The sequence below is a fragment of the Alosa sapidissima genome, chromosome 2 (assembly GCF_018492685.1).
Source record: "Alosa sapidissima isolate fAloSap1 chromosome 2, fAloSap1.pri, whole genome shotgun sequence".
NCBI lineage: Eukaryota > Metazoa > Chordata > Actinopteri > Clupeiformes > Clupeidae > Alosa > Alosa sapidissima.
In genome coordinates, this window is record NC_055958.1 from 30,059,469 (window position 1) to 30,085,731 (window position 26,263).

Consider the following 26,263-nt stretch of genomic DNA (forward strand, 5'->3'; position numbering starts at 1 on the left):
GTTACTCAGTTAATATGACCTTTAAACCCTCATGTTGACTGACAAAGACATTGCCAGACCAGCATCCTTTTGTGTTATTCCAAATCAAATCATCACTGTAATGTCATTAATGTGATCCAAATCCATTTTTGTTAAAGGCGAGGCTGAGACAAACAGGAAGTGAGTGACTAATGGCCGTTGCCAAGAGACACGGGTGGTTCCGTCTGAAGTCCGGTTCTGCTATGATGCAAGAGGATGCTGCAATAAGATTTCCTCGGGACAGACCACGCCTGGGAGGTGACATCCCCGTCCCCATGTGGCAGACGTACGACCACAGCACTTCCAGGCCACAACAACTAACCATTATGACATGTTAATCACAGAGCTATATTTCCCACCAAACAATTCACAAACTGGAGAACAATGCAGTATTTCTGTTTTCTTACATAATAGATGGAATTAAAAACAAAACAAACGATTGGAAACCTATGTTGCCACAACTTAAACACAGACACTCCTCTGATCTATGATTCAACTCAACTGAAGGGAAGATGCTCTGTAGCATGCAGCAGTGCCTCAGATAGAGCATGGCCCTGAGTACAGTTGCTTAAAGGGTTAAAATGTATCGGTCGCACTCATCTCTTTCAAGGACGCTGCGGGCAGCTGCTGCATGTCAAGCCTATAGGGGATGTGGAGTCAGGTACGAGTGTGGAGAAGACTGTGGCCAAGCAGTGGTGATTCATTCTTCACATGCGGCTCATAAACATTTGTTCACCATTTCGAGAACACACACATAAGAGGTTAGGTGTGGCCTGGACTGTGTATGTGTGTGTGTGTGTGTGTGTGTGTGTGTGTGTGTGTGTGTGTGTGTGTGTGTGTGTGTGTGTATGTGTGTGTGTGTGTGTGTGTGTGTGTGAGAGAGAGAGAGAGAAAGAGAGAGAGAGAGAGAGACCAGAGATCTCTCAGCAGAGATCTCCCAGGGAGATAAGCCTTATGCAGAGACAGAAGCGAAATATGAAGAGATATGAACCTCTACCATACTGTTAGAGAGGCCAAACTTACCTCTGGCCTTGATCATTTACTGTCAGTTTACCACACAGTGTGCCATTACCCGTACAGTGACACTGAACAAAGCATTACTCAAGAACAGTGTTATTACAACTATACATTAATGCTGTTCGACATACAAAGTCATCTGGCAGTGTCCCATACTCGTGTTCAATTCTCAATGACAAAATTGACCTGTGTGTCAGTTTGTTGGCAGGGCACTGAATTCTGATCTACACAAGTGAATAAATTAGCATTTTATAAATATTTATTCAATAATAAAGACACCATATGTCTGTTTAATGTTATTCAAGGATGGAGAATAAACACATTTATTTTTTAAAGGTTGTCTGAAGAAGGACATCAGCCATAACACTATAGGGTGTTTCTGAATAAGGTATTACGGATAGGCTACACTACGCATCTGAGAATGTTAATACTTGCATAAAATTATATAAGGTAAAGAATTCTGACATGTTAATGTCTCTTTTACAAAATTACTTCTGTAAGTCAACATATTCATTTGTTGTTTGAGCATACAATGTGTGGAGGAAAACAGATGGGACAACAGCAGAAGAATCTTCTGGAAGGTATCTTTGGCTACCCTCCCCTTTCAGAACTTTCCAACGCTATGTGCTCTGATTCACTGCCCATTACACTTGTCAACACATAACAGATGTGTGGTATTTTGAAAAGAGGTTCTGACCATGCATGGAAGGACTTGAAACAGCAACAGTCAGAAACTAAACAACAAATCAGTGGGTGTTACAAAAACAAAAAAGATGGTGGAACCTGCCATGATATCATGACCAGGCAAACAGTTAAAAATGAGCCTGGAGGAGAGACACTTTCCGACTAAATCATCTGCTAAGCTCCAGAAAAAAGAAAGAAAAAAAAAACCTTCTACAGATCTCCAGACAGTTCAGCGTCTGTCCCCGAGGGCTGTTACCTTGGTCATTTTCCATCACAGCGCTGAAAAACACAGATGCTGGCCTGGTGGGAACATCCCTAGTTTTCCTGCTCAAAGAGACCAATGCCCTGCAGCAAAACAAGGGGGAACGCTGGGTATTAGTCTCGTCGGTGATGAAGGCGATGAGCAGTGTTACCAGTGGGAAACAAAACACCTACTCATGCACTAGTGAATAACGGTGGCAGGCCTGCCTTGCTGGAGACTAGTTTGTCTCTGAACTTTCACAGAAGGGAATTGGCTCTAAAATGTAACTTTTACTTTAATTCATTTAACTGGTGTGTTTATCCAAAGCGACTTCAAGCTACAATGCAAAAGGAGATCTTAGTGTAACCATAAATGTTACTTTGATATTTCATCACACAATTTCCTCAAGCATGTATGGCACCTCTAAAGCATGCATCGCAAACAGTTCCATTCACACAGGCTAGATCTGGAGGCTGGAACACACTATGAACTATTTGTACCGTACCAGAGTCTAAATCGGACATCATTAGTGGTGACTGGCCATGTTGCGGTTGCTCATTTGGCATGGGCTGATGCACTCGGGGCCTGAATATTGCAGCTGGATAATTGAACTTCAACAGGTCAAAAATTGCACAAGCGAGGCTTCCAGAGCACAGGCAGGCACCATAGAGGAGACAGAGAGAGAAAAACAGCTTCCACTACCGATGACTCAGAGATTCGCTCCCCAGACGATTCTCCTGGAATACATGCCCCCACACACACACCACCCCAACTAACCCACTGAGAATTTCGAGGTTTATCGAAAACACTTCCCCAAACACAAAATGTCAACAACATCTCATGATGCAGTGCTTAAGTTAAAGTTAAGTCAGGGAACAGGATAATACCACATAAAGTGCTAACTTTAACTGAAGTCAGGAAACCGGATAATGCCACATTATGAAGATAATGGCAGGCATTAATTGCTGCTGCAATAGAAAATAGCAACTATCAAGGGGGTGGATGACATTACTGAATTACTTGCTGCAAAGAATAAAATCACTCCTAACCTTTCCCTCTATTTTGGTCCTCTTGTGAATACAAACCAAAGATGGAGTCATATGATATGACTCATGGACAAAACACCAGAGCATAGCCACTTGTTGCAGCTGCCATCTCCATCATGGGGCAAGAAAAGAGAGCTGGATTTCTCCCAGACAAACAAACATAAACTCTGTTTCTCCTCTGGAAGCTATGTGGGTAAAGTAACTCAGGAGGGCCGTCAATCTGTCGGGTACAGTAGCAAGTGGGTCGTACAGCATAAATAAACCATAACCTCGCTCAGCCATTTCGTTGTGGGCCATAACTCAAGCATCCAACACACTGTTCCTTGTTTGTAGTCTTAATGGTCACATCGTTAAGTCATTTGGCACAGCCAATCGTGTCTAGCGTGGCCAAGAAAATGAACATTAGCCTCATGATTTGCTCTGAAGATTGGTCAGTGCCCTTCAAAGCCATCATATATCTTAAACAGGTCCAACACTGTCAGGAAATCATTTACATTTCAATAAAACCTTTGGCTGTATTACTAACATGTGCTAAAGGGACAATCTGATATTGCTTAATGGATCTGACAGCTGATTAGATTAAATCTGAGGTGGTATTTCCCATTATTTTGGTTGTGACCATAATCTTAAAAGGTCAAACAGGTTATCAGTCAATGCTATCAGACAGAGAGGTAGGCTTCTATGGTGGTGCTATGAGAAGTTCTGTAGACTTGTGGTCTTGACAAGTTGCCTTGACTGCAGCCACATGGCTCATAATTCATGCAGAGCCACATGTTGTAGTAAGTGATATTATGAGAGAGCCAGGCAACACAAAGCAAAGGCATTTTTGATATTATAAACAGTTGATTCTTCAAATTCTGTTTTATTTCTAACTCATTTTTAAATGTTTTAAACAAAAAAGAACTCCACAATGCACCTTCAATCTGTATTGAGTATTTCCCTTAATAGTTGACAACTAATTGATTAATTGATTAATTGCAACCCTATTTCCATTGAGTGGATTAGAATTATAAAAGGTGAATCATCCCGTTATAGGTACATACTGGACCTATACAGACTAAATAAGCACAGGTCTAGCGTGTGGCAAATAAACATACCAGTCAAAGTGAAATGATAAGGAACAGACAATAACCCTGTGGGAAAGTGAGAGAGTTAAATCACTTTTGTTTTGAGAAACCTTTATGAAAATGGAAAAACTAAATCTCAAACTAAGACCAAGGTGTCTGATGTATTGTTAAAACGTACCCAACAAATTGTTTCTCATTCTAAACATGTCTCAACACCTTTGCAAGAGAAAACCAAAAATAACTCTGCTCCTGTTTTTCTTTCCCCCCTCATAATTCTCCCCAGCGTAGTTTGAAGGATTAGATCGAGGAAGTGTTTGAAGGTTGCTCAAAATTAATCATGAGCTCCAGAATAGACAAACTGCAGAGGAAAAACACAGAGGAACTCTCGACTGTAGTCGAGTCCTGAAGACAATTTTCTCTAGTGAATCTGCAAGGCTTTGAAAGACGCAGACTTTAAAACAAAAGAAAAGAAAAAGAAACAAGAGACAAGAGTGTAACAACCATGGTGCTGTCTCGTCATCACCACGGTAACAGCCATCTGTGAATGCCTTTCCCCTTACAACCAGGCAACAAGACTGGAAACATTTTACGGCCTATAATTCATTCACCAAGTCTCCTTTTTTCAAGCCGTGCTATAAAACCTGACAGTGAAGGAGAATATTTAATTGGCGCTGGGGGGGTCCGTGGGGAGGAGTCGAGCAGGAAGACGCCCTGAGAGGGCTGCCGCTCTTGCAGATTGTTGTTGGAGAACTGACTCATTAGCACATGAATGCACACATGTGCACACACACACACACACACACACACACACACACACACACACACACACACACACTCACTCACACACACACACATACTCTCTCTCTCTCTCTCTCTCTCTCTCTCTCTCTCTCACACACACACACACACACACACACACACACACACACACACACACACACACACATGAGCACGCTCATTCAAACACATACCCAAGTGCCATACATTATCCAACAAGTAGGCCTACGAATGACTCAGTAAATACTCTTGCAGTCTTAAACAACACAGAAAAGGATAGAATATGTTGGGCGATTGGTCTAAGCTCAGTGCAAAATGATGAGAAAAATGGTGATAGGCTAAAACCAGAATGTTGAACTGAAGCAACTGAAGTTGCAGTGTATGCCTGTTTATTATGACATGTTAAATGCAGTTTCAGCCTCAAGATGGCAGCCTCACACCTAAAAGTTACTTCTGCTTTAACATTGTTTTCCTTTTCCAAGCTTTTATCTACTGTCAAATATGGAATCACTCATTAATTACTCTTAAAGTAAATAAATAAATAAAAATGTTACATAAGCAAGACACTATTTTTACATAACAGGCTAAATTACAATATCCGCCACCGTAACTCTGGGCCAGCATTGTGTCATCATCACCCTTACCTTCTAGTGAAATCTTAGACACCTGTTTATGAAATCCACATTATCTATGACCAAGGTCACCACTCTTTTGTTTATTCAAAGGCTCTGTTCCTGATCAGCATGTTGGAGCCACACTCTCGTTTCCAGGTAACAGTTTCTATGGGTGCTGACAGCAGCGCAGCCGGCACAAAACTAAGAACAACTCCGAGCTCTTTTTGACAGGAGCACAATAAGGAGTGCAAGGTCAAATAAATTAAGCCTTCAAGCAATAACTTCTGAACTGTCCAATCAAATTCAATCAAATATATTGTCTACTGATAACAGATATAAGATATAAGGTGATAAAGTCCCCTGGTTATAGTTTCATGCAATAGCCATATCTTACCAACATTCTGAATGTATTGAGAGTAATCATGAAATAGTAACATGAATAAACATATTCATCCATGAATCTCATTTGAACATATTTTACATGGCCTATTATTTATGTCCATAGCTATTCTTTACCATACCCTAAAGTGAATGAATAGAATTGGGGAAAATAACAAAATGCTTACCATGAGCTACATTCTTTTCCTCATGTCACAAATCAATGACAGTGATGTGCATTGGGCAGGTGGATTCTTGTTTAGTCTCCAAGTCTCCTGTCCTTGAAAACAAAACAAAAAATAAGGGTGATTTTTGGTGCCATTTTAAAAGAAATGTTAGCTAAATGACTAAAAGGTGTGCATGCAGATAGGCTTTGAAATTGTGCCTGCATAGTAACAGAGAAGAAGTGGTCTGGCTCCTAGATGACGTAGCTTTCGTACTGATATAACCAGGTCACAGAAGGAAACCAGCTTTTACTTTCGGCCCACTCATGCCATCCCAAGCTCTGGCAATTTCTCCAATGTCCTTGCAGGACACAAAAAAATCAAACCTGTAATTGGCCAAGAAAGTCCAAATAGGACAACTTGCCTGTGGCTGAGGGAGGACTCTTTTTAAAAAGTGGCCTAAGGTGCAACTTGTTCCTGTCAGCACATATCTTATTCTAAGATAAATCACTAAAACAATAAACAACCTCCCATAGCCTACACACCAAATCAACAAAACCATCTACCACAGCCTATTATAAAGTATAATACATATTCTGCTGCCATAACTTACAAACTATGTTTTGGAAAAGTGTGTTTTAAATGAAAAGGGTGGATCAGTTGTAGAGTGGTCTCTCTAACACTGTAAAACTATAGCAGAGCATCGTATCCTAAACAAACAAACAAACCAACCAGACACATTCATTCATTCCTTGTGACACTGCGCACCATGGCAACTGTCCCATGACAGGACTCAAAGACGCAGCTACTGTTCTTTCCCCTCGTCAGTCTCTCTGGGAGACGTTGTGCAGAACTCTCTGAGGGATTTTACAAGACATTTTTGTCTGTTTGTTTACCTTTTCTTTGAGCCTATGCCATGGCACACCAAGCGTACCAACCTGTGCGTCCTTGTGTAAGCAAGTACCTGCAGTTCAAATGGGACCAGAGTACCTATGACATGCACCAGAAAAAGGTATGGCTGAATATCCCTGATGGCAAGAGTGGATATGCAACTTGTGCAGTATGATATAGCAGCAGCAAAGATGCACTTGTCATTAAGACTAAGGACCCTAATTTAAATGCTGGGAAAAGTGCCAAGTCAGTCTATGAGTAAAGTTCTCATGCATGAACTAACAGCATCATGTGGTGAGGCAGCTTTTAGCTGACCCACCGATGTTTGTGCTTGTGATCTTTCTAGTGGTATTAAATTTGAGAAAAGATTTTGCATAGCTATTAAGCAAGCTTCAGTTAGACGTTAGACTTTATAAATTAAGACCATAAGTGTTTAAATAAACTACATTGTGTTACTGTACTAAAAACAGATCTAGCCAAGTTGTATGTATATCCATGACAATTCAAAGTTGGTGTGACTGCAGTTTTTATTTTCCTTTTCAGGTGTCATCTGCAAAAGCAACCATCAGTAGAACTCCACCTAAAACATATGACCACCTATTCAACAAAACGAAAAAGAAGAAGGTATGTAGAAATCACAGGGTGTTATATTCTCTTGTTTTACCACTAGATGGCAGTATCCACTCATTCGTCAAAGATTACAGTTCAATCACATCTGCTTCATCAGACAACCCAACAAATAATAAAAAAAATTGCATATACAATAACGTACAGTACAACAACACCTAACCACCAGTAATTGTCCTTGTTTTGTTCAAGCTTGAGGAAGACCGTATGTCCATAATCGAAAGAGATAACCACATGCTTATGGAGAAGATTTCTCACATCATGAGGACAACTGGAGGAATTGACAATAAAAATGACTACATAAGTAAAAGGTAAGGTAGTATTAATGTACCCAGACAAAGACACATTGGAAATTCCATTAATGACATCTTGCCATAATTTGTCAGACTTACCAGTGCAAAAAGGCAACAGGATCTCCTGCAGATCACAGAGGAAAACCTGAGAATACTTCAACGCTTGACCCAGTGTGGACCGAACTATAGTATTCAACTGTGGCAAGATGACTGGGTCAGGACTTGCACACTAATGGACAGCATTGGAAGATATCCTCGTATGAACTCTGTACAGGTGCATAGTATGGCACAGGCCTATTTTCTTCATCCAAGAGACCTAAAGCTACACCTGATTTTGTACTTTACTATTTACTATGTTTTCAATTGGGTGTTTTTTTTTTTTCATTTTTTTTTTATTCCAGTCCCTGAAGGGTGATGCAAGGTCTGTCAAAAGAGGCGTCAGATGTCACAAAACCACTCAACCTGGACCAGAACAAAACAGTGACAGTGCTGTAGTGAAGAGGCATGAGTGTACGGAGTCCTGTGCTGTAAAGGATGACAGCAGTTCACAAGAGGAAAAGGAGACCAACAATCAGCAGGGCCAGGAGAATCATCAGGAGAATGCTGATTGCTGATTGAGAAACCAGACCTGAACAATAACAACAAAAACACTTCATTAAAGACTTTCCGTTGGCAAGTTGTTCAGTTGTCTTACTTGTGAGCTAACTTAAATTTAACAAATTGCCTGTCATGTGGGATAGTGGTTGTGTAAACATTAGGAATACATTCACTCTCATGAAATGACCTACTCACGTTCTGATGACTTTTGGCTCTGGGAATCATACTTTTAGATTGGCTGTTGCTTTCATTCTAGCAGAATCCTCCTTGCATTTGGATTGGCCCAAGCAAGGGACTTTGGCTAAAGGACAAACCCTGCTCTCCAACTCCAGGGAATTCTGCATTCATTGGATTGAGGGAGACAGTGATCTGACTGACTAACAGTTGTGATTGACTGATGGAATGCTGTGATTTATAATCCTGAATTCTTAGTTCATTTTAACTGTTGAGAAGATTACAGATGTCATGAGTGATGAGTCTGTTTTATCATAGTTTTCCCTCTCTCTCTGTGTGTGTGTTGTTAGATGAGTTGTTATGTAGGCTACTTAATAATAGCATGTGTGTGAATGTCAGGTCCTCTTTTCCTATACCCCACAGCTGTTCAGGTTTCATATCCGCAGCCCTTAAGCTGCACAAGGCACTGTGACAGCCTAGCTAATCTCATTTTTGGGAGAGCTGAGAGCTGAGTATGTGGTAGAACAGCAAAGCTGCATGGACAAAGCCTACCACTTGGCCAGGGAGCGCACACAAGATGCTGGATAGGATCACACATTATAACCGTTTGGCCTCCACCTACTCCAGTTTCACCCAGGCCCTGATGCCATGTTTCACCCAAGGGTATTGCACAACTCTGGCGAGACTGATCTGTCATGTGATTATGAGACACCAGGTGGCACTGAGACTCATGGTTCAAATTTGCTATGAAAACACTAAAGACTTATTAGCCTACAGTAATTGATTGACAGAGCCTAGCCTACTCCTAATCTTAAGTGTTAAGAAGTTTTGAGAATGTTTTGATAGTCTAGGTCTAACCACTGAATAAATAGCCTACTAAATTAGGCTGCTAACACTAAAACTAAATACATATCATCCAGTCATTTTGGAACTGTCTCTTGCTCCCCTCAAGCTTAGTCCCAGCCAGTTTCCTACACGGTCCATATTCACTGTTACACTACCGGTGCAGAAGTAACCGCGGAATTGAATTGCGCTTTGCATTTGCCGAGCCAACTTTGATCGTATGGACACAATTTCCTTTCCATTGTCTTAGTATGGTCTTCTTGTCAATGTTGTAGAATAATTTAGGACAATCACGATGAACCTTGACAGACTTCGAAAGCGTGTTCGACACTACATAGATCAGGTACGAAATCCGTTTGCTCTCTAGTTGCTGCAGTTAGCCAATCTAGCTAGCAGCTAGTGCTATGGGGTTTCTGCAATGCAAGTTAGCTGCTAGCTGATCAGTCCTGAGTCCTGCTATTACATTATAGCTAACGTTAACGCTAGCTTGCCAGCTAGCTATCCTAGCTAACTTGGCACCACGTCATCTGGATAGTTAGCTTAATATCTCGTAAGTTTCACGAGACTTGTTTTGCTAAACCAGCAAATTTGGTATATCACAGATTTGCAGGCCTTGTTTCAGGTCCTACAGTATGTCGTCATCCTGACAAGCTAACTTATGTGGAAACTACAGTAAGCCAATAACTAGCTAACGGTAGCTAGCCCAAATCATGGCAGTGATGACCAACTGCACGAAACTTTGCAAACATTAAACTCTGATGGATCACAGTTAGGTTATGAAGTTGATTGTCAAGTGGTGGTGTAGAACACTTTTCTGATTAATTTAGAATTCCGCTGTTATGAAGCAAGGCGATGCACTCTAATGGTTTGAATTCATATTAATTGAATGTGAACGTCTTGTTCTTGGAAATGTTCTAATGACAACGTCAGCTGTTGCAGCTTGTGCATAGCGAAGGATATTGACTAGTTCCCCTGGGCAGATTAATACAATGTGTCTAATGGAATGAGGTGGTAGTGATATGTAGGCAGCTGTTAGTTGCATGCAAAGCCCCCTCCCTTGTGTTCCTGCTGTACTTCTGACACATCACATCGACAAGCACGTCTAAGTGCGTATTGCTTTATGTACATATCTCTGATTTTCCTGTCTCCTTGCAGCAACAGTATCAAAGTGCCCTTTTTTGGGCCGACAAAATAGCATCTCTTTCACATGGTAAGAGCCCCTCCTATATTTTCAGCTTTCACATTTTAAAATATACATGGGAATGACCATTATGTTAATGATCAGGCATTACATTAATGTATTAAACACCACCTCGCATAAGATTAGGCCCAAATTATTTTGTTTTGAATATCACTGTGTTCAATGTTGTTGTTTACCGTCATGAGCATTTCTATTTACAGAGGACCCTCAAGACATTTACTGGTTAGCACAGTGCCTTTATCTTACAAATCAATATCATCGAGCCTCACATGCCCTCAGATCACGGAAACTTGATAAGGTACAGTACAGACCCACCTGTAATGGCTAATGTATCAGGCTTCAAATGTCATGTTTTTCTGGCTTATTCTTTAAGCAACCTGATTATTCTGTGTACCGGTAATAGCCTGTTTATCTTTCATTGTAGTTGTATGGAGCTTGTCAATACCTCGCTGCTAGATGCCATGTGAGTATTAAACATGATTAGACTTGTTTGTTAGACATTTGTTATGATTAAATATCTGATGCTCTAAACGTATGTGTATTATTATGCGTAATGTATTATTGACCAGTAGGGTATGTATCAGAACCACTGAATCACCACTGAATTGCTGCCAGGAATGTGCTTATACATTTCTCTGCTTTTCCCCAGTATGCTGCCAAAGAGTACCAACAGGCCCTGGACATTCTGGATATGGAAGAACCAGCCAGTAAGAAATTGCTTGATAAGCCTATAAAGGAGGACAATGGAATAAAGGATAATGCAAAGGAATGGGAGATGTCCCCAGCCTCTGTAAGTCACACCCAGTTTTCTTTGCAAACACTTTTGTGTGCTGTTTGTTTGCATGTGTCCAGCCAGGAGACTGACTGTAAGAGTTTGTAAATGGAACATTGTCATGGAACATTCAGAGAGGCCAAGAAATCACTTAATCACTCCGAGCATCGGGGTTCCCACAATCTCGTGGGAATCCTGGAACGCTTGTGAGATTTTAAAATTGAATTTGCTAGGCCTGGAAAAATTGGATGAAATTGTGACATTTGGTTTTGTCATTTAAGTCTAATGAAATTATGTCATTGCAGAAAGTAGATGGAAAAGGTTGTTGTTCAGGTTTCAGTCAATTGGGCTCAACCTCTGAATCGGCCATTGAAATGACTTTGAAGTCATTGAAAATGAAATAGAAAATGTTTTATCAGTGAGAATGATTTGGAACCCTGTTGGGAATCAGGACAACTGCAATTATGTATACCCTTACAAAAGTATTCCAAATCAGTGGTTCTTAACTGGTCTTGCTTTGGGACCCACAATGTCCCATGTTCATCAAGTCGTGGCCCATATATTTTTTTTTTAGCTTTTAAAACAACAGATATGGTGAGCTACATGCTAAGACGCGAAAAGTGCCTGGGCCCACTTGTTTGGAACATGCTGATGTTTGGCATTACATGTGTGAAGTCTTCAACTCCTGATGTCCCCTTTCAAAGTAGGCTAATCGACAGGTTCGTCTTTGACAGGGGTGCTTGGTTTCCATGTGACATTTTCATTTTGATGGTTTCATTCATGTGCCAGCAGTTCACTGCACATCACACACTGGGATTTCTGTCCTATTTTGTCCTCAATTTAAGTGAATCCATATCCTACTTCAAATATTCAGGGTCGTAGCCTACTTGTTTACCGCTAAAATTATGTCTAACATGACCTGTCACATAAACCTTGTCTATCTACACCCATGGCAATGACTGACATATGAATAAAGTCTATCAGAATAAAGGTCCAATATTAGATCTGATAAGAGAGCATTTTAAATGAGCGATTTCTTTTTTTTTTTTTTTTTTTTTTTGACACAAGCTCCGCGACCCACCCAGAACGGTTCCACGATCCACTTTTGGGTCCCGACCCACCAGTTAAGAAACAATGTTTTAAATAACCAAATAAATTGTAGGTTATATCAAAACTTTGGAGATAAACAACCAAAAAACTGAACAGAGCCACTGTCCAGAGGTTATTGAGGTACCATGTGACTAACATTAAGACCTACAGCAAGCTGGTCTGGACGTCTGTTTGATTTGTCTTTGATGTGCGCTCTTGACTTTTCGCTGTAGCTTTTTTTTTTTTTGTGAAGGCGGGTGGGTGTGTGTTTGTTTGTTTGTTGAATACACTTTGGTGCTCTTCCTCAGATCCGCAGCTCCATCTGTCTCCTGCGGGGGAAGATCTATGATGCCATGGACAACCGGCCACTGGCCACGTCCAGCTACAAAGAGGCCTTGAAACTTGACGTCTACTGCTTTGAAGCCTTTGACCTTTTAACGTCCCATCACATGCTGACCGCCCAAGAAGGTTAGGCAGTGGACGCTCACTCCATGGAAACCATGACTATTCAGTATTGATTGTTGGAAAAGCATATACACCAGTTTGATTCAAACAAACTTAATATTGGATTTACAATAATATAATTTTATGATGTTACTCCGTAACATTGTTAGTGTAAGTTGACAGTGACTCGCCGAGCACCGCTGTAGCAAGGCAGCTCACTGCTCCGGTTTAGTGTGTACTTCACCTCACTGTGTGTTCACTGTGTGCTGTGTTCACTAATTCACGGATGGGATAAATGCAGAGACCAAATTCCTTGTATACGCAAGTATACTTGGCCTAGAGACCTGATTTACATTTACAGTATATTGTGCATGGCCCTTGCTCTGATGCTTGTGTGGAAATGAACCCATGGGTGTTCTAGAGAACATTTACACTAGTATGGTGTCCCTCTGATTCTAATAGTCTCTCTCTTGGTGTATTGTAGAGAAAGAATTTTTGGATTCCCTTCCTCTAAGTCAACAGTGCACGGAGGAAGAGGAGGAACTACTCCGGTTTTTGTTTGAGAATAAGCTGAAAAAGGTACGTGGAACGCAACGGCAGAAAACCACATGTGTTTTACTTCAGAATGTTGCTGACATCTCTTCAGGAATCTTTTGTGTTTGTTTGCCTGTTTGTCTCAGGATGTTTGTCTGGTTGTCTGTGTGTGTGTGCTTTTGTGTAGGTGGGTGAGGTTTACCTACTTTTTAAACACAGCATTAAATCTGTTGACATTACTACGTGTTCAAGGACTTGTGCCTTGTCATGTTTGACGTAAATCATTTGCATTTGAGGCCAGTTGAGATGCTAATGACATTGCTGGTTGACCCACATACTCACCGGAAGCTCTCCATCTCATCTGTTCTATTTGCAGTACAACAAACCCAGCGAAATGGTTATTCCTGATTTGGCCAACGGTCTCCAGGACAACTTGGATGTAGTCGTCTCTCTAGCAGAGCGACATTACTACAACTGTGACTTCAAAATGTGCTACAAGCTCACTTCCATGTGCGTTTGATGAGTTGTTACAGTTTCTGAATTGCATTGTAAAGCAGTGTTGAAGATTTCAGATTTTTTTTTAAATATTTTTTTATTTGGTGAGTTTTGATTGATTCCTCTGATGGTTTGTATTTACAGGGTAATGGTGAAAGACCCATTCCATGCCAACTGTTTACCTGTGCACATAGGAACTTTAGTAGAACTCAGCAAAGCAAACGGTAAGAGAAGGACTTGGACTCCTTCATCTAATAATTAGTCATTTGGTGTAGGTCAAATATGAGCCATCATACCACAAGGGAGAGGGCCACTTTTATTCTAATGTAGTATGTCAGTTTGTTTGTATAGCCATTTAATCATGATCTATTGCATGATGTACACATGTACGTCTTATAGTTATATGGATACTTATCCCAGAAAAACTGATGGATCTTCCAGTGTTGCATAAAAGGCAGTTGCCTTTTGTTTATCGATCCTCTGTGGCTAATTGGATGCTTACCCCTTGTCATTTCAGAGCTGTTTTATCTCTCACACAAGCTGGTGGACTTGTATCCCAATAACCCGGTAAATAAATGTAGTGTTCTTTTCCGAGTTCTATCAAGTTGAAATGTATAAATAGGTCTGGGTGGACGATGAATATAGTGAATTTCCTCTAGTAATGTTCTTTTATCAGTCATGAAATGACAGGGAATTGTCTTTTAAAACAACAGGTGTCCTGGTTTGCTGTGGGTTGTTACTATCTAATGGTTGGCCATAAAAATGAACATGCTCGTAGATATCTAAGGTAAGACCTACTCAGGGTGTAAGACCATGTCACGTCCCAAACACACACACACATTAGAGTCAGGGACCCCGTATACTAATCCTTTATGTTCAATGGGAATAGTGGGATTGTTTTATAGTCTTTTCTTCACGTATGTTTTCCATCATCTCTATTTTTTTATCTAATACTACTATTTCTTTCTTTCTCTCCTCAGTAAAGCTACAACGTTGGAGAGGACGTATGGGCCGGCGTGGATCGCGTACGGACACTCGTTTGCCGTGGAGAGTGAGCATGACCAGGCCATGGCGGCCTACTTCACTGCTGCACAGCTGATGAAGGGGTGTGTGTTCTGCTATACTTCCGTGTCAGCCAAAAATACTATTCAAATTCTTCCCTGTGCTGCACACATGAAATTGACTGTGTGCTGAAAAGTCGTGTGTGAGAACATATTTGGAGCATTTAGTTCTTAGTGAGCTTTATTTATTTTGCCAAGTGGTTCAGGGAAAAACAAGAAATTAATGAGGCTCTGTTCAAAACAATCAGAATTGTTAATTTCATCATTTGGAAGCGCTCACAAAGGGGTCATGTCTGTCACATGATTCGTAGCCTGTCCGAAAGAATGGAGGACCAAGAGCATTACATTAAGTAAGGGATAATGTATGGAACGCCGGTCATTATCGGGAAAATAAGTCCCGACAGGGCGAACCGGAGCCTGACACTCCAGTGGTCTTACTTCGCCCTGAAGGGACTTATTTTACTGATAATGACCGGCGTTCCATTCATTATCCCGCTTATTATACGGCTACATTCAAAACAAAAAAAATTGTCCTCTCTTTACATTTATTTGTTAGTGTTTCATTGTGGCTTTGGCGGAGAAAAAAAAATACACGCTGAACTTGAATCAAACATTCTTTAGAACACAGCTGATCAACTGTCTGCTTTCACTTTTGAATGAAGTTCCATTGCAAGAGGTGACTGGAATACTTGCAGAGTGATATGAAGGACATAAATCAGATGCACAAAACCTGTTGCCATTGACAGTAATGGCAGTAATTGGCGGTAATTATATGTTTGCGGCAGTAATTACATGAATTTATTTTACCGTAGAACGCTGGGAAATCCCATTCAAGTCAATGGAGCATTCTACTAGTATTGTGAAGAGCCGTATAATAAATGTTATTCATACTGTAGACATGCTCCATGCCACAGACTCCCTTCAGGGAAAGTGGACCCTGAGAGCTGTTTTTCCAAACATGGATTAAAATTAGCCCTATACTTAAAAGTATTTTTGTATCAATTCGAATTTTCATTGAAGTTTTCTTTTTAGTCCACAAATGTTCTTGATCCTTGTATAAGAAACCAGCTCCAAATGCTTGGAACCGCACTCTTGAAACACTCAACAAAGTAATATGAGTGACCGGTAGGTCCTCTGCAGCCCGCCGAGTTCACGCTGGTGTTGCCCGTCTCTCGCCCTCAGGTGCCATCTCCCCATGCTCTACATCGGGCTGGAGTACGGCCTCACCAACAACTCCAAGCTGGCCGAGCGCTTCTTCAGCCAGGCTCTCAGCATAGCACCGGAGGATCCGTTTGTCATCCATGAGGTGGCTGTGGTGGCCTTTCAGAACGGAGAGTGAGTTCTGTGTTTCTTGATGCCTTTGAACTAATAAAATGTGTACATCATTATTTTCCTAATTGATAAATAAACTCCCTAGTAAGGTGTAGCTTATAAAGACTATGTATCAAGGATATGACGTTCATGCATTTCCTTGTTTATCTTTGAGACTTTAAATCCAAAACTGTGTAGGCAGAGATTAAGACTGTTCTCTATGTCTATTACTGTGTGTGGGGGTGTGTTTTAATTGATTAAATGTTCCTGTGCTGTTTCAGTTTTAAGACTGCAGAGAAATTGTTTCTGGATGCTATGGATAAGATCAAAGCCATTGGGAATGAGGTTTGTGTTTTCCTCGCGTTGATGTGGATAATGTTTGTAAATGGAGTCAAGCTCAGGCCAGTCTGTGTTTTTCTTATATATTCATGTGTTTGGCATTTCAGGTAACAGTGGATAAGTGGGAACCTTTACTGAACAACTTGGGTCATGTCTGTCGAAAACTAAAGTAAGGGATGTCTATGCATTGGTTCTTGTTCTGTTTAAAACTTTACATACAACTTTAATCCAGTATATAATAATATTGGCATTACAGGAAGTTTGCATAACTGTTTTGAGAATGGCTGACCTCAACCAGCAGTTAGTTGAAAATTGTTAAAACACATTTTAAAAGCTTTCCAAATAATTCCCTTTTTTTGTTGACCTTTGCTTATGCATTGATTTGCAATTAATTTCGGCCTTTGTTTATGATACCCATTGCCATACTCATTAAGTCCACCCAGCTGCTGGAAACGTGCACCCACACACACTTCTAAATCCACCCTACTGTGTGCCTCTTACATTAAGAGTCTGTGTGAGCGTATATGGAGCATGGTAGTAGCTCTGCCGGCTATTTTGAGAAGGCTGGGTGCTGCTCGGCTTGCCTGGCCGAGCTCTGCTCAGGGACGATGACCTTTGTGTGTGTGTGTGTGTGTGTGTGCGCGCGCGCGTTCGGCTCAGGTACAATCACCTTTGTGTTTAGGGCAGACATTATGTCCCACCATGAATTATTCATACATATGCAACAGATATCAAAGAGGAACACATACTCACATTTCAAGAAGCTATTAGGCTTTATTCACCCCTTTGAGTGGTTGTTTTTCTTTCTATTGTGTGTGCGTGCGTGTGTGTGTGTTATATGGAAGTATGGAAGGTGATCTGATGTGCTACATGTAGGTGGCTTAAATAAGAACTAGTATTGCATTTGGCATTTCCATGTCTTGTTCAAATATTAGATTAGAATCAAAAACGTACAGGATGTCTTGCTGAATCAATAACGTTTGCATCATTGATAGGGGTGTCACGATTCTCCAAATCCTCGATTCGATGTAATTTTCGATTTTAAAGTCGCGATTCGATTTTTTTTATATATTATTTTTAATGCATTCCTTATATGTTCTTTTCTCTTTTTGGCCTTTTCCTTTTCTGTTTCGGGCGGCTTTTATTTTGAAACCGTTCCAACCACGAGGTTGTAATGTAAACAGAACTAACATCAGGCTAAAACAGAGACGTGAACATAGTGAAATGAAACAACACAGAATGATAATTTGATTGTTTCAGCACACTCCGAAGAGACCCAAGGTTAGTGTTCATGGAATATGTACTTATCAATGTGCATTTTAAGCCTTAAAGTAACCTTGGACTGTAACTAGATAACCTTTTCACTTGCTAAGTTGAGTAGGCTAAGTTAGTTTTAATTGACGTGAATGAATGAATACTTCCACACCGGTGATTTCAAAGTAGCAAGAGGGGCTTTGATTTCGGTAGGTTGATGTGTATATTTTAACTGGCTGCAGCCTAAAATTAGAGGAGTGTTGACGCTGCGGTTCAGCACGTGCGTGTGTGTTTGTGCGTCTTGGCAAACATGCTGGACGTGACATTGGGGGTGTGGCTGCATCGTCGATTCTACTTTTGAGTTCGAAGTTCGAGATGGAGATTATATTATATCGAAATCGTGACACCCTTAATCATTGACTGTGTGATGTGGTTTCTCTTTAACAGGAAGTATGACCAGGCGTTAGAGTACCATCGACAGGCTTTGGTGCTCATCCCCCAGAATGCATCTACCTACTCAGCCATTGGTTATGTGCACAGTCTTATGGGAGATTTTGAAAGTGCCATTGACTATTTTCACACGGTAAGTCCACTGAAATGCAATCGATCAGTGAAGTCCATTGAGTCCACTTAGGCTATGTTCACATTACAAGCCTCATGTTTCGATTCAGATTTTTTTCTCTTTGTTCAGGTCAGATTGGCCTGTCTTTGAATTGAAATTATAAGTGACTTGTTTTTATCTCTAACGTGAACACATCTGTCTTCCAAAACGGTAACGCATGCGCACATTGATGTGTTTTGGCACGAAAAAATTAGGCTGCATTCCAAACAAGGATGTCCAATTTTTGTAATTGCATTTTCAAGTTCAAACCTCAAAGATTCTGTGCGCTAATTCGGTTTGCCCCAAGTACAGGTGTTGCACTGTACTTTTTCTAGTAGGAAATCTCTACTTCTTTTTTCTGGATCAGGAAAGTGATTGCAAAGTTGTCAGGAACATAAAAAACGCATAAAAAAAATGAAAAAAGGTCTACAAAATTTGGTCTTTGTATCATATTTCACTCTGGGGGATAGGGAAACAGTTTGGGCCCGAGTTCAGCGGTGATATAGGTAGCGAGAAGCTACATCAAGGCGAGACCTCTCTGGTGAAGTGAAATTGAATAAAACAATCACATTCAACCAGTGTCCAATTCTGATGTATCTATCTACTTACTATTTCGTCCTGACTATCCACTTTGTGCATCTGCCTTCGTTCTGTCCACAGTGCGCTGTCAAACCTGTACCCTTTGTCTGCTGTAAGATAAATATCTTTTGCAATTTTCGTAGCGTTTGCTGACACTAATAACAGGATATTTCAGTAGTCTATGATAAAGAAACATGCATATAGGCAAAAAAGGCTCATGATCTTGCTCATTGGTATCACATGTGGTAGTAACTCACATCAGTGGAAAAGATTGCATCTCTAGCCAGCTTTTATGTTACCGGTAAGTTGAGACCACAGATCAACAGACGCATCGTTTGCTGTTTTCTGTTTGCCTCAAAAACAACTTTAATGTGTTAACTCCTTGTTAATCTCAGTCTAGATCACCTTTCGGATTTGTAAAGACAGAAACAGACATTACTAAAGACCAGTGGTGGAGGAAGTACTGAAACTCAGTACTTAAGTAAAAGTACAAATAAGCAGAGAAATATTTACTCTAGTAAAAGTACCACAATGACAACCCTACTTAAGTAAAAGTAAAAAGTACCTGCTTTTAAATGTACTTTGAGTATTAAAAGTAAAGAAAAATCCGTATGGGCTGTGGCATTTTAATTGTTACCTAGTTTTAGGTTATAATAGGCTAGATAATTTTGAGCTAATGTAATTGTGCTTACCATCCGTGGCCCAGTTTACATTCTGACTTACAATTCTGGAGACTGTAATTTTGTTTATCTAGGGTGATCTGCCGAGTTGAATATCATTCAGCAAAACACGAGGGCCTGAAGTTTAACGGGCTAGACAAGGGAAATGTCCGGTGTATCATAATGCCAATTCTGCAGGTCCAGATTGAACAGAAAAGTTGTTGAGAAATGTGTCTTTATGATAAAGTTCAGTTTCACTTGCGCAGACGCGCATAGACATTGAATGAGCGCTCACATACTCCCCAATTGTAGGCTATGCCTCTTTATTTGATCACACACAATTAAGAAATATTTCCTAATATGGAAAATGTTTAGTTTTTTTCGGCCAGCAGTTCTATAATAGTCTACCATCTTTCTTATAATAGTCTACTATCTTTCTTGAATTTCCCCTGGGGATCAATAAAGTATCCATCCATCCATCCATCCATCCAGGCCATCCTTAAAAATATTTTCGTTTGCCGTAACCCGACCGACCCTGTCAATTTAGAACCGACCCAAATATTTATTTTTTTCCCCTTTTAGTCCGACCGACTTGCCGGTTGTAAACTTGCGTTAATACCGACCGATTGTTTTTTTTTACTCTAAACAACCAATACAAATGCAATAAAATAATAGTTCTTTTAGTAGGCCCAAGTATTGTGAATATAAATTACCTACATGCAAACGTGGCTCACTTAAAAAAAAAAAACCTGTGGCGTCATCTCTACACCATTGGTTTTACGCATGTCTCTTCGTTTCATTCACACAAACTGATAACGCTGTTCTGGAAGAACTGTGGCCAGATCTTTTCTCATCCCTTCTCCCCCTAGTCTAGCGGTGACCGTGTCGGAGTATTGAAATTGGTTGTGGTCTATTCAGAATTTCTCAAAATATGGGTCCGCAACATGGAGACTGCTGGTCCGCGGAGTCGTGGAGTGAAATTAGGCCCGGTGCTTCATCTGATAATTTGCTGCGCAGTTGATCAAGAAACCGCGGATCGACGAAAAAAGAAAACAAACGTTTCTGCTATCGATGTCATTAAACATGGAGCCCTACAATTAAGTGGTGGTATGAGCATTCATTCAATGAAACTAATCGATAACGTTGGTATCAAAGCTCCGCTTCAACCTGTTGGAAGGCTATTTATTTATTTAACGAAACTTAATAGAACGACGTTGTTTTTTGGAACTTCCTTAGAAACAGAGCAGAGACTGTATAATACACTGTATAGCATTGAGTATTGTATAGTCAAATTTCAATATAACGTGGCCAAGAGCTATTGCAGCCTTCTTTCTGGGTACATGTAGATGAGCCCTATGACCCAAAAGTCTGCCATGACCGGGCCTCAGGTCAAAGAAGTTTGAGAAAGGCTGGTCTATATAACCTGCATCAGAATGAGGTTTGCAATGGTGCGCCTGAAGGCACGGGTTGAAGACCCAGTCAGTTACGTCACGATATGCACATTTGTGTAAATTCATTCCTAGGTAATCACCATGACCAAAATTGAACTTTTTTTTTTACTTTGAATCTTGAAAAAAAAAAATATTGACCTACCTACCGACCCATTTTTATTTTTTTTTGGCTGTTACTGCAAACAAAAATATTTTTAAGGATGGCCCCATCATTTGTGCCGCAAGCATGGGCATAGCCTGTAACTTCGCTGCCCTGCGGACTAGCAATCTCATCGGAGAGGAGGCCCTAACGCTGCAGATAATAGACAGAGAAAGGCAAGCATATGCTCAGGGCACAGAACACAGTTACTTGTCCAGTCTAGCCATGGGTCTTGTGAATATAGCCTACTGAATGCAGATGGCTACAAGCTCACGCTTTGCCTGGTCTAGACTAGAAGCCTATGTTTCAAAGATTTAGAAGCGGGGCATGTAGCGCTCTAGAATCTTTGGTAGCAACCCAGCCCCCTTGTACGTGTTAGAGAGGAAAAAAAAACTGATCATAAAATGTAACGTAAAAAGGAACAATGGTGTGGTAGGAATGTAGCGGAGTAAAAGTTCAGATAATTGCTGCAAAATGTAACTAAGTAAAAGTCAAAACTATGCACTATAGATTCTACTTAAGTAAAGTACAAATACGTGGAAAATTTACTTAAGTACAGTAACAAAGTATTTGTACTTCGTTACATTCCACCACTGCTAAAGACATTAGTAATTAGAAGCTGGTTTTATCCATTATGCACCGACGCTATGGAACACCCTGCCTCCGTATATCAAATTCTGTACATATCTTTTAAAATGACCTGAATGTTATATGTGTATATGAGAGTATTTAGTTAACTCACTTTTATCTTGTACCCTATTTCTTCACATTATTCTACTGCTGTTATTTACAGGCTCTTCCTATTTTCACTGCACTAGTTGTATTGTATGTGTTGTATCTACTGTATCTCCTTACTGTCTTGTGAATTCTCATTTTTACTTAATTCTAAATTTGTGATTTTTTATTTATTGTATTTTATTTTCTCTATTATTGTGTTACATGTTCTACATTTGAGCTGGATTCTGTGTAGTGTATGAAAGGTGCTATACAAATAAAGATTATTATTATTATTATTATTATTATTATTATTTCTGGACAATTAATGCTGAGCAAGGCCTGACCCTATAAAACTAAGCTGATTTGTTCTTCAATTTCAGTTGTGTCTGAACACCTAGCTAACATGTAAAAAAAGGCTTATAAGTGAGTCTTTTCATTTTGAAAACCTAAGTATTCAAAGTACCTCATGTTTGAGTTTGATAAAAGATGGTTATTTTGTGACTTATTCTGTGTCTTTACTATGCCATATTGTCATCTAAACTGCCTTTGTTCCCCTCTTACAGGCGCTTGGTCTGAAGAGAGATGACACATTTTCAGTCACCATGCTCGGCCACTGCATAGAGATGTACATTGGTGATACAGACGCATATATAGGTACTATACAGTGCACTCCTTCATTTTCTTCCTTTTTGTTCAAGGTATATTGTGTATATAGCTTACATGGTTCTTTGTTAAAATGTCTCACATGCTGATTAGTTAAGTTTTCCATTTCCGCTAACTGTTATTTCATGAATTAAGTAGAACAAATCGGCCTTTCACAGTGTGAACAGAGTGTACCTATGAGCCTGGTAGTTTGAATGAAGAAAGAATATAGCATAGTCTAGACCAGCGGTTCCCAAGCTTTTTACCCGCGGACCACCTTCTACATCCTGACTCGGCTCGCGTACCCCCACCATCCATCCGACACATAAAAAAGTAACACATTCATTGACTCATTCCAGGCATCATGTTTAATTAGCCGCGCTACAGTATAACAAATAACAAAATCAAACTGGTCTATGAGCTTTCACGCTAAAAAGTGGAGGATAACATTAGACTGGTTAGATAGCACCTCACTGCAAACCAAGCACTGTGGCAGTTTTCCAATCCATGTGAAGCCTAGGCCTATATGCCTCATCATACTTTCGTTATCTTCGCGCAGTCTTTTCTGTCTCGTCCTTTCTTTTATCCCCCTGCGCTCCACCTCCACTTTCATCATTCTGCCCCCCATCCCATCGTTACCTGTCTCCTGCTCTGTTTCTCTCGCTTCTCCTCTTCGATCGCTTTAATTAGGCCTTTTGGACAGTGTCCATGTGTTCCATGTTTGCGTAGCATTCTACCTATATATTTCCACGAAACTAACGCGCAAGATATTCTGACTGCCCGCAGGAAATCACGTGCATTGTGGGTAGCTTATTTTTTTTTATTATTATTGAAAACATAGCCTACTAGGCTATAGAGTTTACAAATGATTTCCTTTAATTTCACGTTTCCATATCATTATAACCCGATTTGAAATTATTTATTTTTAACACCTTTCCGCCATTGCCCTTTTCATCTCGCGTACCCCCTAGTGGCAGCTCGCGTAACTTATACCATTTAGCCAGGAAAGCTATCAGTTTTCTATTAGGATATAGTTTGTTTACCACAGTCACGGCCATCTGTGCAATTTTGCACTTAGAATAGCTCTGAAACTGGGGGGCGAACACGTCACAGAGGGGACAGCATGGACATTTCACTCACATTTTCACTCAAAATGAAACATTTCTGTGGGGCGCCTGCCATGGACCTTGTAGTTGCAAAATGCAAGAGACATGAATCAGCTTATTTGCACGGACACCAGCTCTTCAACTTGACCGATTAAAATCTAGTTACCTTGCTGTCAGCTAAAGCAGACATCCATATACCGGCTATTCAATTTGCGTCATAGGCTGTAGATATTTTCGATTGTAGATGCACTCTTTAAAGTTGATCGCAACCTCCTCACATTCCTTATTATTTCGGATTTAAAACGCACAACAGTGCATTATATTAGGCTACAATTTAAATTGACATTTTAAACGTTATTATTTCCTCTCGTTTTTCACCTCGCAAACTCTACTAGGCTACAGTAAAGGTGCATTATCTTTTGGCTATTGCGAAAAGCCTCTTGTTCTGATATTTATTCATTTCACATTCTTATAACATAGCTTGTCACAACATCAATACACAGCCTTAGTATAAGCCTACAAACAAGCAAACGTTTAACTTCAGAGGAAAATGTGGATTCACCTTTCCAAATAAAGAAACGTCCACAAATAGGCTACAATATAACAACTTGAGTTATTTACTGTGTTTAAGTACATTGGAATTGACTGTGTTATGGATCCATTTGTCTGCAACGCAACATAGCCTACAACACCTCTCTTTTAAAAATACAGGAACAGCTTACTATGCTGAAGAGTGATGACTGCGTAGCATGCAAGAATATCCCAGAACAAAAGTTTGGAAAACACTGGTCTAGACATACTTTGATTAGTGGTCCTCTCTACCCTTTTCTTGATTATTGGGATGTGTGGTTAACCTTTTACATAAAGCCTGTGACTTCAATGATGCCAGTGTTTTCTTCTATGTGATATTGCCTGGGATTGCCGATATGGGTGCCTTTTTTTTTTTTTTTTTTTAAGGGGAGGCTTGACTCAATCAGAAGCTATGCTGTTGTGGGATTTATGCACGTAACACTCTTACAAGAATGTGATACCTGTAATAAAAAATAATATATAATATTGTAAATAAAATATAAAATAAATAAAAATAATGTGAGACCTGACACTTGTCCCCCCCACCCCGCAGGGACGGATATCAAGGACAAGGTGCGAACCACACTCAGCACGCCGGCACTGATGAAGATGTTGAACACGTCAGCGGACGCCAGCGACAGCCGCATGCAGCCGCTGGAGGAGAGTGGCATCATGGCCCTGGAGACGCCGCCGCCGCCGAACGCAGACAAGTCGGGAGACGCTGCGTTCCTGCGCTCACTCCCGCTCGAGTGCGACCTGTACGAGAGCGACATGATGTTGGAGACGTCCATGTCGGACACAAGCACGTGACCGGGCGGGCGGATGGAGCTTGGAGAACTGATGGACACTCTCTCTTTGCTGAGGGCTGTGTGCGGATGAGGAGAGGGACATGGTAAAGGCGAAAAGAAAGCACGTCCTAGTGAAATAAGTGACTTGACTGAAAAAAAAGAAAGTAATGCTGCGAATTACTCTGAGCAACCAACCACCCCTCTTTACCCTTTCCTTACACACACACACACCCCTCCCTCTCTAACTCTTGCCCCCTAACAGGCACTTGTGTGTTGCTCACCTGTGGATTTTTACATTGAATAAATGTGAGGCTGAATGCAAGAGGGGTTTAATGAAAAGAATTCATACAATAAACCCTGCATCCATATTTTTACATTGTATCTCTTCTCTTTGCTGTATTCTTCGTGTACATAACCAGCCACGGAGTATATGTGTAGTTTTTATTACCGTCAAATGAAGTGTGTCAACAAAAAGACCTCAGACATGTAATCAGTTCAATCACCTCTGCAGCAATGAGGAGATAATTTGCTCTTATTTGGTCGTGGCATTTCCTCTTCACGCTCTCTTAGTTAAGATGTTTGTTTTCACCGGGCCCTAGGGACTCTAGGCGCGCGTGGTTTTAATTAGAGCCAGCCTGTGGTGAGACAGCGAGCACGCTTCAGGTGGTCTGACGCTGCCTCTTAAAAGCCTCACCGACGTCACGGTCTGAAGGTTTACCAACTCGCGAGGTGAGCCAGATGTGGCATGGGTATCGGGGATCAGGGATGGTGACTCGAGCCCTTTACGCAGCGTCCACTCTGATATTTCAACCACTTATGGAGAGCCATGGGCTGCACGCCATCCAAGTCTACAATTACGTACACACACGAACGGGTGTGTAAGGATTTGGATACATGCTCCACTTTTGTTCCCAGTTTGAAGAGTTCTGTGTCCACTCCCGAATGGCCATCGCCCAGACTTTGTGTAGAGACTAGTAGTGGAAAGCAAACTTTTCTCAGTGGTAAGTGCTTCATCGTGAAAGCAATTGTTTGGTACAGAAACCACGAAAACGCACCTCTTCATGTTTTAGCTGTTTACCT

General features: G+C 40.7%; 2 protein-coding genes across 2 annotated transcripts; both read left to right on the plus strand.

The window, feature by feature from the left end:
* Window positions 1–6,841: 6,841 nt before the first annotated feature.
* cfap97d2 (CFAP97 domain containing 2) lies at window positions 6,842–8,444 on the plus strand. Its single transcript, XM_042084224.1, has 5 exons — window positions 6,842–7,018; window positions 7,441–7,521; window positions 7,717–7,835; window positions 7,911–8,091; window positions 8,219–8,444. The coding sequence occupies exons 1-5, from the start codon at window positions 6,923–6,925 to the stop codon at window positions 8,429–8,431; spliced, it is 690 nt and encodes a 229-aa protein (XP_041940158.1). The 5' UTR covers window positions 6,842–6,922; the 3' UTR covers window positions 8,432–8,444.
* Window positions 8,445–9,548: 1,104 nt separating this feature from the next.
* cdc16 (cell division cycle 16 homolog (S. cerevisiae)) lies at window positions 9,549–25,557 on the plus strand. The gene is made up of 18 exons (XM_042080451.1): window positions 9,549–9,774; window positions 10,587–10,641; window positions 10,833–10,930; window positions 11,057–11,095; window positions 11,282–11,422; window positions 12,802–12,961; window positions 13,422–13,516; window positions 13,848–13,981; window positions 14,111–14,190; window positions 14,484–14,533; window positions 14,680–14,753; window positions 14,947–15,072; window positions 16,210–16,362; window positions 16,620–16,683; window positions 16,785–16,846; window positions 18,379–18,514; window positions 22,641–22,731; window positions 24,949–25,557. Exons 1-18 carry the CDS (start codon window positions 9,727–9,729, stop codon window positions 25,203–25,205), a joined length of 1,863 nt encoding a protein of 620 aa, XP_041936385.1. The 5' UTR covers window positions 9,549–9,726; the 3' UTR covers window positions 25,206–25,557.
* The last annotated feature ends 706 nt before the right edge of the window (window positions 25,558–26,263 follow it).